The sequence below is a fragment of the Hoplias malabaricus genome, chromosome 9 (assembly GCF_029633855.1).
Source record: "Hoplias malabaricus isolate fHopMal1 chromosome 9, fHopMal1.hap1, whole genome shotgun sequence".
Lineage (NCBI taxonomy): Eukaryota > Metazoa > Chordata > Actinopteri > Characiformes > Erythrinidae > Hoplias > Hoplias malabaricus.
The window spans coordinates 21,564,724-21,579,460 of record NC_089808.1 but is presented as its reverse complement, the minus strand read 5'-3'; the positions used below and the strand labels follow the sequence as shown (position 1 = coordinate 21,579,460).

The following is a 14,737-nucleotide window of genomic DNA, read 5'->3' as shown; positions in this document are numbered from 1 at the left end:
ACCCAAAAGGAGGTTCCTGTTTAATTTCCATTTATTAACATGTTATAAATGACCTGTCCAACACCACTGCGCAATAAAGCTTTATTTGAGGCTCAGGGCTCTTTCTGGAATTTCTTAAGATTGACACAGGCATGGACAACATCATGGTTTGTGCTGAAGAACCAACTCTTCTTTGGGAATTTACTTTTGTAAATCTATTTATGCTGGTGAAAACGTGCTGATAGGTTTGTGAACGGGAACTGTTCTGGTTCCTCGTTGGTGGAAAAGTGCAATAAGAGCTGCTGAAAGGCTCACAGGCTTCTTTTATTCTCCCAGAAACACGTTACCCTTGCTAATGTGGTGTGATGGCGGACTGGGAAAGTTTGGTTTCACTGACTCTACTTTATCTCTCCTCGTCAGGCAAATCCCGCTCTCTCCTGCTGCCATGTGGTGAGCTAGCGGACCCTAGTGTTTTATTTACCTGTGTCATTTCAGTGTTAAAACACACAGTATTAGCAGTACCGTTTTAAGATTGAATGTGAAAAAACGAACTAACTAATGAGACTCTAAATGCAGCCTCATCGAACACAACACAGAATTTAGTTTCGTATTGGGACTTCCCGTTTAACTTTAAAGTGTGCTCTAAATTAAAAAATGTACCATTGCTCTGTGTTGTTCCTTTGTCATTCAGGGCAGTTTCACAGCATTTTTCTGTGATATTTACCTTTCTCTGTGTTAAAAAAACAATAATTTGCATGTGCAATGTTTGGGTCAGTGTGACCTCCAGCTCTGTGCTGTGCTCCGAGTACTTGGGAAAACTAGATGGGAGGGAGGTGGAGTGTGGGGGGAAGCTGAATGGAAGGGAATTGCTGAATAAGACATATTTGTTTGGATAAGAGAAGCTGGTGCTCTCGTGTGACCTCTGGTGGCAAAATGTTCGGTAATGCACCTTTAAAATAGGGTACGATTTATTTCTCCATACACATTTGTCTGCCAAGAACGCCTCTGAGATCGGAGACTGACCACTGATAAAGGCATAGAAGGTGTATAACACAGTCTGTGCAATAAAAGCTGGACTACAGTCTCTAATCATATACAAGCAAGGTACAGTAACAAGGTAAAGGGGCTCATAAAAGTACATGCTCATATCTGCATTCCTCAGCAGATGAACCCCATTAACTGGCTAAACCAACACTGGCCTCTTCTCTCACCCTCCAGAGTGATGACCGCTCTTGCAGATGGACTATTGATTTTACAGCAGGTGTTAAAGTCATGGTCCAGAAAATGGCCACCTTGTACACCCTATATTCTCTTTCAAGCAGCAAACCTCCCTGTTAACGGTGGCCTCTAAAAGTGAATTCATTTTCATGTCCAATGACTTATTTTATTCCTGGCTGCCGGAGATGTGATTTATAAGGGAGTATCTCATAGGATTAAAAAGATATCGAACAGGCTGCCGCCCTTGCAGCCTTTCCCACGTCCTGCTTGTAAGACAAGCAACCCGGGAACAAAAGGGACTGTTATTTAACTCCAGTGTCCTATCGATTCTCTCTCTGTTTTTTTAATGGCTTTTTAACAAAACGACATATAATGTAGTTAGCAGTGATTCGCCATTCGAGCTGTGTTTCATGGGGGTAGATGAGGCCTAGAACACTGAAGCTTTAATTCATCATATATGATTCTGAAGTTAGGACATCCTGATATATCCCTTATCCCAATTCGAGTGCTGTAATATTGAAGATCTGACCATAACAATACTAGCATTTCTGTAGATCTTGCAGATTCCTACTGCAAATTTTAAAGGAAAATTAAATGTAGCACAACCAATCCAATTTAGCTTAGCAAATTACTTTAAAACTAATTATAAATTAAACCAGATGCCCCTCTGTTTATTAAACCTATAGCAGAACAGGCTGTGAAGCTGAGTTATTACATGTACAAATAAGTTTTAAAACATTGTTTTTTTGGTAACATATATTTCACCTGCTCCTTTGTCAAAAATAAATAAAATATTGAAATTTGTGAGAATTTATTGGTCAATTAGAGAAATTATAATTAGAGTCACTTTACTGGCCATTGTGCTTTCATACAGAGGAATTTATTCTCCGCATTTACCCCAATCCGTGCAGTGAAACACACATTTACACACTCTAGTGAACACTACGGGGCAGTGAGCACACATACCCGGAGCGGTGGGCAGCCCTAGCCATGGCGCCCGGGGAGTAATTGGGGGTTACGTGCCTTGCCTAAGGGCACTTCAGTCATGACTTGCTGGCTCTGGGGATCTAACCAGCAACCTTCACCCAGTTTCCTATCCAGCAGGCCATGGAAGTTATGGCTTCTTTGAGGACAAAAGTGCTGCATTTGCTCTGTTCTTAAGTGAGTTTTCATCTAGAAGATTAAAAGATTAAAAGTTTTTTATAAAATATAATATGACAATTGCTATTTGGAATACGGTGTAACAGTTGCCATATGACAAAAGAGCGGAAGAAAGTTTGATTTTTGTATTACAACATATTTGTACACCTCATATATAATATAAACATAAATGATAGCTGGTACTGTTCAAAGATTAAAAAAAAGTTCAATAAAAAAACTGGAGCTGATTTGAAAGTTTCAGCGCGTTAAATATTTTAAAATCTACTTTGTGAAAAGATGTCTTTTTACATTTAATGTATTACTTTTTCTGGATTCCTGGACTGAAACAACGTAATTGATTGAGACATTCAGCTTTATTCAAACAGTAAACACACCTCTTACAAATGTATGACAAGGGACCGAAACGTCACATGTGGCGTCACACTTAATAAGCAGATGAAACTCACCATAACTCAAATATGAACAGTTAATAAATAAAAATAAAAATTATAATATAAGATATAAGATATATATAAGATATATAAGAAAATCAGCTGAGACTGCATTCATTTAAATGCCATGCTATTACATAGCCTACAGAGCTAGCTGTAACCTCTATTTTGGATCTGCAGTAGCAGTGGTATTGGTTGAGGACACAAATGCACATGTCAAAGTTCATCAAACATTAACAATGTGTAAAATTATTGATAAATCAATAAGTGGCCTATTTACTTTGGGATAAATTTTCCTTTACAAAAGGCTAGGATTGGAGCAGGGCTAATACACTTTATTGGTATAATATACTAATAATAATGATCTGTTAACACATGCCCAGAAAAGATCCAGTCCTAAACTTACACAAGATCTGCCTTCCGTTGACAAACACTCAAAAATAAGACTCAATAAAAAATATAACAACTGAAACAGGAATGTTATTGACTGGAGCATGGTGGAAGCAAGCCTCCTACAAATTGAATACTGCCAGATTAGTTGACTCTTGAGCTTGTATAGAAAGGAGATGGAGGCGATAAGGAGGGATAAGCCGTGTTCTTGTGTGTTTTTTTCCTCCTGACATGTGACGAGAAGAACAAATGAAAGGGCCATTCTCAAGTCTTTCTTTTAGCGTCACAGCAATCTGCATAAGAATGGGGCAATCAAAGCCTGAGTGAGGGTTTAAAACATTATTCGGATAAAAGCAGTGATTGCGGCTGTGCAATGCGCAGTTTTGTGATGAACACACACACACACACACACACACACACACACACACACACACACACACACAATTATGCCTCCATGCCTATGCTTAAAAAAACCCATTCTCATACATTACCATAATTTTTACCCCCTTGAAGGAGCTCTAAAAGGATTATATGCTCAGAGATGCTTTTTCAATATTGAAGTTCATAAGCAAATTCTGACCATTGAATTTCAAGATTGTCTCTATGCAGGATATTATGGAAAAAAAAAATCTGTGTATTAGCACATTAAGGTGACTGTTGGGAGCCTACTAACGCGCACACAGTAAAAGAAGACTACCCGGTCAGTTTTTGTGGGCTGCCTTAATCAGTAAATATGGGACAAAACGAACCATTTTGATATTTTACTATATTTTAAGTAGAATGCAGAGAGTTTAAAATTGCTCTGCCCCCTCATCTGCATCTCTCCAATCACAGCGCTGGACCCATGCTTATAAGAGTGCCCAAAGATGGGGAAGGACACTGAGTAAAAATGGAGAAAAGGAGAACAAATGAGAAAGAGAGTTGAGCGGAAACGGCTAAAAACCCAAGCTTCTGCTCCTCACTCCTCACTGCTGTGCGCTCGGGGTCAGGGTGAACAGTAAACGGCTTATTATCATTTAAAGGAACAGGCACTTGCTGAAACCGGCCGTTCTGAACAGGGCTATTTAGACAGGGTGTTTGATCCTTGAGGTGTTTTGACCAAAGCAGGTCACAGATGTTTCATTAAGACCCAGAACTGAGTTCAAACTATCACACTAATAACGGCATAATTACAAAATAAAATGCAATACGTTCTAATAGTCAAGTCTTACTCAGTTTGTCTATCCTCGTTTTCACTGTGGTGAGCTGCCTGGACACTGACGTCTGAAACCAAGCTGTGAAGAGACTGTTACAGATGGGTGAACAGCAGAAGCTTATTGAGCTGATACTCTGTTCTCATCTGCTTTCACTTTCTCTCCCTTTCTTTTTCTCTCCTCAGTCCTCCGGCCGTTGACCTAATGGGCTGTGATGTGTGAAATTGCATCTGCTCTGTATCGCATGGGTGTTCATTCACATCCCCTGCTCTCCCCCCCAGACACATATGGATAAACTGACATGCCCGCTCTTCTATACACTGACGTACAGACTGACCACTGCTCACTCTCATATCTCTTGGGACCTTCCTCTACCGGTTCTCTCTAATTCTGCTCCCTTTTTCCATAGTTTCAACATCTGCTGCATTTCGGCAGAAAAGCTCTGCCTACTATGGAACAGTTCTGTGCTTCATGAGATCCCTGTAAAGGTTTTGTGAACGTAAATTGGACCGTTGGAAGAAACAGGTTTGCTCTTATGAACAAGTAATGTAAAACTGATATTACACTATGCAAAAAACAACAAACTTGTCAACACACATATTGCCGTAGAATCCTTTTCATGGAAACAATTTTAAGAACATGATTGAGAAGGCAGAGCCTGTGTTGCCCTGACATAATAATTCAATTATAGGTGTCACGGTGTTTCTATGCCTCTCTGTCAGATGTACTTGGGCCCCTTACTGGACTGGCATAATAATGGAGCCATTATCGTATTCTGGACAGGGACATTTTCAAAAACGGAGGGAAGACAATCTCTGGGATGCAGTGAGATATGTGAACAGCATCTTAGCTAGGTCCAGAAGAAAATGAAAGCATATTTATCTGATACTGGTTGGGCAGCATGGTGGCGCAGCAGGTAGTGTTGCAGTCACTTAGCTCCAGGGACCTGGAGTTTGGTGTGTTCTCCCCGTGTCCGCGTGGGTTTCCTCCGGGTGCTACGGTTTCCTCCCACGGTCCAGAAACACAGATTGGTAGGTGGACTGGCGACTCAAAAGTGTCCATAGGTGTGAGTGAATGTGTGTGTATGTGTTGCCCTGTGAAGGATTGGCGCCCCCTCCAGGGTGTGTTCCTGCCTTGCAACCCACCGTGACCCTGAACTGGATAAGCGGTTACAGACAATGAATGAATGACACACATGCCAACACATCCTCCAATAAGAACAAAAGAGTACATGTAAGAGGATGAGTCTTCATTTGCATCTAATGCTGCCTGCTTAGTTCTAGCTCAGTGGCTCATCTGAGGCTATTTCTGCTCTTCATCCAACACAAAAACCTTACAGATTTCCTTTGAAAATCAAACAATTTATGAATGAATGCTTCTCATTCATAAACATGCTCTTATGTGAGCTACTAATTGTGAGCTACCAGTGCGGTCGCCTGAAAACTTAAGCCTATAGCCCTCAGTAGACAAGTGATTAACCATTCATTAACCCTAACAAACACACACAGTTCATCATTAGTGAGAACGCACACAGATAACCTGCCCAAAAACATCCCTCAGCTTCAACTTCAAATGTACTCTCTGTAGGATCCTGAAGAAATGGCACACTTCTACCACAGGTCGTAGCTCCCTAGATGCTGTTAGCCTTCATTACTCGCAATTAAGCTCCTCTCACACCTCTTCCCTGACTTTTAAAGCAGCCTGGGCCACGTCCTCCTCTATTTCCATAATGCATTAAAAACACCACTTATTCGCGAAAGAGTGGCAATTAGGCAGCATCTGCCTTTTTGAAATGGAAAGCAAGCTTGATTTACACGGGTAATAGTTCTACAAACCGTACCGACCAGTGCTAACAAAAGGTCAGCATTTGCATTCGGCATTAGGGACTGGAATGAAGGGAAAGGAGAAAAAATAAAAATAAAAAAGGAGAAGAAAGAATGGTGCGAGACGGTGCTAATATGCATTCCTCTGAATATTTATGACTCTAAAACACATCCAATTAACTATTTAAATAATTAACATTAATGGGGTCATGCATATGCATGTGAGCTTTTGTTGAGCTCCATAGGTAAAACGGGGATCAGGAAATGTGCATTATGTGCCATGAAAAGCACATTGGGAGATCTCTATAATCCTACACGTGCCTTTATTGCCCAGAAATGACATGGAAAAGCCAGATCACGGCTGGAGACGAAGATTTTCCCCTAGAAGCGGCAGAACTAAGCAAGATGCAAATATGCCATGGGTGCTGTACATAAGCTGACAAACAATGGGACTAAATAAAACAGCGAGGAAGGAATGTGAAAGAACCAGATGTGTGTATACACATTTCAAAAAGCAGATAATGCCACATGTGCAACGCCACTTGGAGCTGAAAACTAGCTAGCTTGTTGAGGACTGAGCTTGTGTTCCCATCTAGAACGAAGTATACAAATACATGACGGAACAGGCCAGTCTACAGCAAGGCTAAACAATCAGTCAGACCTCTGTGCTGTGTGTCCAGCAGAGCTGGACAAATCCTCAAGGAAAGAAGATGACCTCACTCTCAAGGACTTGTATCTGGTGCATATAGACACGAGAAATGTATATCCATCCTCACATGGGGCACCAGCTATATTGGTACTCGAATGGTCTTTTTCCACTGAGTGTTACCTACTCTGCTCAGCTATAATTTACTCACCTTTGGTCCCTGAGTCCTGGCTCATTTTCTACTACAACAGATGCTGCTCGAAATGTAGCTGATGATGTTGCAAAATTATTAGAGAGCCTACGAGGGCCTACAATGGCAGAAACATTAAAAATGTTGCGTATTAAGCATTTTTGGGACTGAACACAGCTCTGCATACCAGTTCAGGCAGATCAGTAGTTTTTTTATTCCTTGTTGCACCATCCAGCTCTACCTGGAGTGTTTTTATATGGGTTACTGATCCAAGGAGCATTTGAATATCTTCAAAAGACCACAGCATATTTTTTACTGCAGTTGGAGTCATAATGCCAAGGTGACTGCTACTGTAGCTTGGAGATATTACAGATGAGGAGTTTGTGCTGGGTGTCTGCATTGTGTCATGCTGAATGATGCTTCTCTTTGGCCAATCAGCATTCTGCAAGGTTTATATGTCACAGATAGTCCAGATTTGGCTCTCTTGGTACCCAGAGCGAGCAGGTCCTAATAAGTACCTGGTTCCTGGTACTAGGACCAAAAAAGCTCCTTAAATACTCTACTGACAGGCTTCTATGTTTAGCGTGTCTAAGTCAATAGTAAGCAATGAATGTGTTTGGGTTTGGATCATGAGAGTATAAATCATACATTTTGCACAGTTCTGTCATTTTCTCTTTACCCCACCTCTAATCCATCAGCCAAGACGTGCAAAATGTTTTTTCTTGCTCTATGTATGCTTTCCTGCCTCTGCATCATTTCAAACACTCACATCTGGTGACCACTCCCTCCAGCCGGATGATGTTGGGGTGATCAAACTGGCCCATGATGCTGGCCTCGCTTAGAAAGTCCCGCCTCTGCTTTTCAGAGTAGCCAGCCTTCAGGCTCTTGATGGCCACGTAGATCTCCCGCTTGCTGGGCAGTTTTAGGCGGCCACTGCATACCTCTCCGAACTCTCCTGCGGAAAATAAGTACGGCAGGTTATGATAAGATTATGTTAAATTATTTATCGAATGACTTGAAGGTCCTAGAAAAGAGAGGTAGGGTGTTTAAAAAGACAGGTTCACAGTCATGGTTACTGCACAAATATGACTAAAAAACACCACTTTCAAGGTGAGCCGAATGAAAGGATATGTTCAATGCAGATCTATGATGGTGAGCAAGTATTCAGAACGAGCTGTGGATTTCACAAAGCAGAGCCAAGGTTCTGTGTATCAAGATAAGAGGACACAGACACTGTAATTAAAAACTCTTGGGCACACATTAATTGTCTAATGACTGCATTAGTTCAGGTCCTTGATAATGCTAATGTAGTAAAGGTAATATTTTAAAATGACTTGCACAGGTTCATAATATAATATAAATACTGTAATACCTACACTGTATGTCCACCTTTCCTAAAGAGGGTTTTTATGAATTTTTTATATGAAAAGCATGGTCGACAGAGTGAGACATTTTGGGGCAGCTGTAAATAATCTTTAGATCACCAGGCCCAATGCTAAGCATCAGTTAAAATGTATAAAACGCAAAATAAACTACTCTGAAATTAGCACCTCTGAAACTGCACTACGTAACTTTAGGTTGAGGGATCAAAACAACACCCCTTCCCCCACAGTAAAAGTGAATTACACTCTGCAACTGTAGGGGGAGCCCAGGAGCAAAAACAACAAATCGTACCTAGTGTTTCTTTAAGTGGGTCAATGCTTATTAGCAATTTATCTTGGCCAACTACTACTATATTTGTACCTTTGCTTAATAATTTACTTCAGGATTTCTGAATTCTGTCATAGCGAAACCTCTCCTAAGTCATGACTAAATAAAAAAATACAGATTGTAACTAAATGGGTCTTAGAATAATAATTAATTCAGCAAACAATCATACCTGCTCAGTCACATTTCTCAATGTTAATGAGAGACAATAGGGACAACTAAATTGGTCTCTCATAAGAATGTCAGCTGAGCCCTGTAGTAAACAGACTAATGTTTTATTTCACTCACCAGCACCAATGACTCTCTCTATACGAATGCTGGAAGCCTCAATTTCCTTGGCGAAATCCCGGACAGCTTGATTGGGGTCCTCGTAGGTGTGTGGGTGAATGTAGGTCCTGCTCCCTGGCAGCTTGACTGCAATCATAAGAAGAGGCTCTCAGTTCTGTGACAGACACTTTTAGATTTCTATTTATGCTTGGACAGTTGTGCGCCATAAACGCAAATGGTCTCCTAAAAAAAGGGTGGTAAAGAAGAAAGCATTCCATTTTTTTCTGAAAAGAGCCTCTTTTCTAGGTTTATGCCACCTCTAAACAAAGCCATTTTCTTGACAATCTATAAAGGCACAGTGTCGCTGGAATTGAATTGCCGTCTTTACCTCTCCCGTGCTGAAACTGCATCTTCTCTTCGTCCGGGTCTTGCTTGGCTTTGATGTAGCCGCAATGCCTGCAACACATAAAAGTGGAAAAAGATGTAAAATGTTAGCTGTAGAATAAAATTTTTGAGGATGCCTATTCTGGATGCTATAAAGCTAAGAATGGTGCTGTGACACACCCCAGTTTAGGCTCAGAGGCTTATGGGAGATGCAGGGGAGTTGTTGATGTGATTGATTCAGCTCAAAAAGAAATGGGCTCCAATACAGTGGGCACTAACCTTAGAGCATGCTCACTGTTACACACCCAAAGTATTCATTATCCCTTATAGGTTATTGCAGGCACACAAATAACATGCCTAGTTTTGCCGGAGCACCTTCGGTTGCAGAGCATTTATCATACTGGTGTATCCTGGCATTTCAACAATGGGAAGGTAGGGTTCAAAATACATAACCCTCTTTATTGGGTTTAAGCCCTTGAAAAGCATTGGTGCTTCATATCAGTGTCTCGGTTTGCATGTGGTATTTGATTTATATGATACTGTAGCATAAGGAAATGTATAAATGTACAGCTAATAAATGTAGAAATGGGGAAAAAAAAAGCATTGTAGTTATTTTGTAAGTTTTTGTGTGATTAGTTTTGTGTTTGTAAAAATGTTATGGAATTTTGTTTTTAAAAAAAATCAGCAGGATTTGGACATATTCATAAAACATGCATTGCTTGTATTATTAGTTGGTTTCTTCGTTCCTTTTATGTGAAAACAATTTCTGAATGATTTTAAGACCAAGGTTTCATTTTTTCCAAAACAGCACAACTGTCTATGTTTTCAGTGCAACCTCCTACTTAAAAATCAAGTCAGCCATTGGCAATTAAAAGGAACACTATTTAATATTTTTACCTAATGACAACTACAAAAACACTGTGAGGCTCCTCCAACATGTAGTAGAGAGAACAGTGCCTCTCTCACAGCTCCTGTTCCTTCCCCCCTGAAAAACTTGGCTATGCAACTTCAGAACCATGGGGTCTATCTCTCATGAGAAATGCATAATGCTTTACCACACATAGCTTATGGTTGTTTACCACGCTACAAGAATAATCTAGCTCGGTTTTCACGGTACAGATATCATGGCAGAGTGAGCAAGTAGGAGGGAGAGAGTGAGAGCGGTTCAAGAGTTAATTTTTGACAGAATTTACTCAGCAGAGTGAGCTGAAACAGGCATGAAGACACACCTTTTTTTCATGTGTTGCTGTGATGATGATATATTTTTTGAAGTGTTAAAATAAAGTTTTTGACCGGTTACTGAACAGTGACAGAACAGTTAACACCTGCTAACTAGCCGAATCAGCTCCATTTTTAACGGTAGACATCGATTCTGGTAATAAGTGCTTTTCTCTAGTTGCTGTGTGGCTATAATGGCCAGAGGTAATGACAAAGTCTTAGAATAAGGATTTTTGAGTTACTGATGAACGAGGGCCAGTGGTAGTGTCTGCTAACTTTAGCTGGATTAGCTCACTTATTAGCATTGGATATAGATTTGAAGCCCAAAAGCCACTCATGACCAATGTGAATATCCCTCGGTTCAGAAGGTCTCTGTGTGTGTGTGTGTGTGTGCGCGTGTATATGAGGAGAAAGAGCGAGAGAGAGAGAGAGAGAGAGAGAGAGAGAGAGAGAGAGAGAGAGAGAGAGAGAGAGAGAGAGAGAGAAAGTGCTGTGTGTGTATGTAACAGGTAGGAGGAGCCAAAACAATTTTCAATACTGGAGCCTTCAATTTAATTTAGCAGAGGTTAAATGCAGTAGTGAGCAGTATTTTAACTCTGTTTGTGCGTCCTTTAATTTAGTAGATCAAACTGTGAACCGAAGCTGGGGTTTTTAAGGTAGCACCAGACTAACAGAGGAATATTTTAGTGGCTCTTGAATACAGTCAAGGGTGGGGGACATTGTTCCAGGACAGCTCAGTTTGACAAACCCATACACACCATTGTGTATCCTCACACTATTCTCCTTTACCATAACATCTGAAGCAAAGACACAAACCAAGAAACAGGACACGGCAATGACTTCAGCTAAACTGAGCAAAAATGACTTGCTCATAACTCATGGAATTAAGTTTAGAAATGCAGTGGAAAGGATAGAAATCCTGTAGATGGATCAGGATTGTAAAGAAAACTGAAACAATACCAGTACTTTTGCCTCCACTACTACGCCACAGACGTGCTATACACTAACTACATAAAATTGCATAATGTAAGGTTACAATATAAAGCTATTTATATTATAGGGCAGATTTGTTTCAGGATTGGATTATCATCAATTCTTTACCCATTGATTACAATTTCCCCCCAATTAACCCCATGTTGTGTCCTGGCTTGCTTATCTCTGTATGCATTTACACAGCGCATATTTAATGAAACGCCGTATTAGGGAATACCACTTCACCTCCGTCCATCTCCCTCCCTCCATCCTCCTCTCCTTGTCTCCCATTACTAATCAAAGCAGGAATTATTAATGACAGCCCGTCGGAGGAGAAAGAGTAAAAACCCTCTCATTACAATCAAGTGTGAGCGCGTTTTAAAAATCATTTGCTGATTGTAATTGGCTCAGGGGCTGAGTTCCATGGGTTTTGATCTGGAGAGAGAGGGACTGGCCACATGCACGGTAGGTATGGGTGGTGGTGGAGGGCAGAGAAGAGCCGGGGGCTTTTGGACCTTAAATTGGCCGTAATGAGGAGCAGGAGGGGTAGTGGGGTAGCTGTGCCAGGGTTAGAGAGTGGGCAGGCTAGGGCTAGTTGGCTGGGGCTGGCTGTAGTTTGGGAGCTGAGAGGGATGAGATGTGAGCACGGCAGCAGCACTCCAGTTTGATGCTGATTTTGTTTGGCTGATTAAATGAAGGCTTGAAATCGTGTAAACACCACTAATTGGCTGGACTGATGGATCCCTTTGTGTGTGTGTGTGTGTTTGTGTGAGAGAGAAGAGGGGGGAGAAGAACCCACCTTCTTACAGCACCCTCCTCTACATTTCTGGGAAGAACCATTACTGTAAGGATTTGATGGCATTAAGCCAAAATATTATTCGCCCTCTTTTATGTTTGTGGCTTAAGAAAAAACAGACATATATATTAATTATGCAGATGTAGAAATTAAGGTGGAATAACTATAACGATGGCCCCCAAATTTAGCTTTATTAATTTACTTTTTTAATTTAAGGTGGAACAGAAAAATCAGCTGGCAAACAACACTAATTCTATTACAGCTGCAGCTTTTAAGGTGGAATAGAAGAAAATAACAAGCCAAATTAGTTGTTCATTCACCAGATTATAGCTTTGTGTCACCTTAAATGGTGCATTAGTTTCATCAAAGCACCTGTAATGGCTTCACTGAAAAGCTCATATAAGCCGGTGTTAGTGTGACTATGTGAATATAGTGGCAACATTTAAGGTGGAACTGAAACTTTGAAGAACTCAGCATAGCACTTGGAAGAAACAGCTTCATTTTTAAGGTGGAATGGGATAGTAAGTCACTTTCAAAGTATTCTGGTGAATTTGGGGAAGGTTAAACGAGTCCTAGGCAGTATGAAATGTTTCAGTAATTGTTCATGTTTCCTGCATGTTTACTCTGGCACTGTGAAGGTTATGGAGAGTCCAAATCCCCACGACCCCGCTCCACAAACCCACCTTGAAATCTTCCTGTTTATATATAAAACCGAATAGTAATCCTACAGTATAAAGTTATTTAAATGTCAAATAGCACTGTCTAGCACAGAACAAAATGGCTGTAGGTTGGGTTCTGTTCATTAGCGCACACACACACACACACACACACACACACACAACAAAAACATTCAAGATGTTCAGATTAATGCGTGTGTGAGCAAGTGAACATTTGCATGCATTTGTGCGTCTGTGTGTTTTTCACAGTGGCTGAATACATTTACATAATAATTATAAATGGTCTGATTTCAAACTGCTGGTAAACAATTTCACAATTAATTTCATACCCATCTCCAAAATGATAATCTCAGATTCTTTCATGTTAGGGTCCTTTTTGTCTCTCCTCCTTTTTCTTCTCCTTACACTGTGAGTGATTTAAACACACTGGGAGGTGAACGGTTTCCGAAAGGAATACATTTGAAATGGACAAGTGCGATCAGAGGAAACAGCGATTTCAAAGTGGAGAAGCAAATCCTTCACACAACACCACAAAGGATCTATTCATAAAGCTTGACATTTTTAAATTGATTATTTTTCATATTTTGTTCCTAAAGAGCTGTTTTACCTCTTACAGAACCTCACATTAAATAAAATTAGATTATCTTGGATAGGAGCAATACAAGAAAGGATCTTACATCAACATAAACATGCTTCTCATTAGAGACCGTTATGGCTCCTAAGGTTATAAAATGTATAAAACCTATAAAGCAGAAATGGCTACTGTTATGATAAACCTGCATCAGCCTAAGGAGCTATTTAATGAATTATATACACTCATTGATCACTGGATTAGTGATCACATGGTGCTGGTGTGTTAGTGTGTGTTGTGTTGGTGCAAGTGTTCCTAATTTAGTGATTGATCAGTGTAAATATGGCATCACTCTCCAATAAAAAACAGACATCTCCATGTTTGTATGGGCCAATAAACCAATGAACCAATAGAAACGCTCCAAAATTACTTTGAATAAAATTTTGACTGTCACACAGCTCCAGGGACCTGGTTCGAGTCCCACTTTGAGTGACTGTCTTGTGAGGAGTGTGGTGTGTTCTCTGGACCCACAGCGAACCTGAACTGGATAAGCACTTACAGACAATGAATGAATGAATGAATGAATGAACATGCAGCTGTACATTGCAGATAAAATTTGCTTCATATTGTAATGTAAACAGCTATTACTTCACTAGGCAATGTATTAAAATAGAATTAAAACAGAATATATTATAAGAATAAAAATAAAAATGTAAATGATTACAAAGCTATCCAAGTAGAATTTAAACTTAATTAAAATATAAAAGACAATAAAACAGGAATAAAAGAAAGAACAGTTATTAAAGTAGCAAAATAAAATATATATATATATAATAAAATATATATATATATATATATATATATATATATATATATATATATAATAGTAAAATAAAATAAATAGATCTACATCTCTAATTCAATCTAACTGCAACGCTACTCAAAAGCACAGGAGAACAGGAAGGTTTTTAGTCTACTGCACTTTGCTCAGTTCATAGAGCTGTAAAACATCTCTTTTCTTTTTCTCTCTCTTTCCTGAAAACAAAGCTTTTAGTTTCTTAATGCACGCTGTGTTTCTTTCTCAAGCTCAGGAACGTTCTGTACTATCCTGGAA

The 14,737-nt window shown here is 39.9% G+C and overlaps 1 protein-coding gene across 2 annotated transcripts in view; it reads right to left on the bottom strand.

The window, feature by feature from the left end:
* The window catches only part of epha4b (eph receptor A4b), a 163,954-nt gene that overhangs the window by 22,317 nt on the left and 126,900 nt on the right, over window positions 1–14,737 (bottom strand). For both annotated transcript variants that reach the window (XM_066680323.1, XM_066680322.1), the window contains exons 9-11: window positions 9,394–9,461; window positions 9,027–9,152; window positions 7,801–7,986 (exon numbers count right to left, since the gene is read on the bottom strand). In XM_066680323.1, coding sequence (XP_066536420.1) covers window positions 7,801–7,986; window positions 9,027–9,152; window positions 9,394–9,461 — 380 coding nt within the window. The remainder of the gene's footprint in view (window positions 1–7,800; window positions 7,987–9,026; window positions 9,153–9,393; window positions 9,462–14,737) is intronic.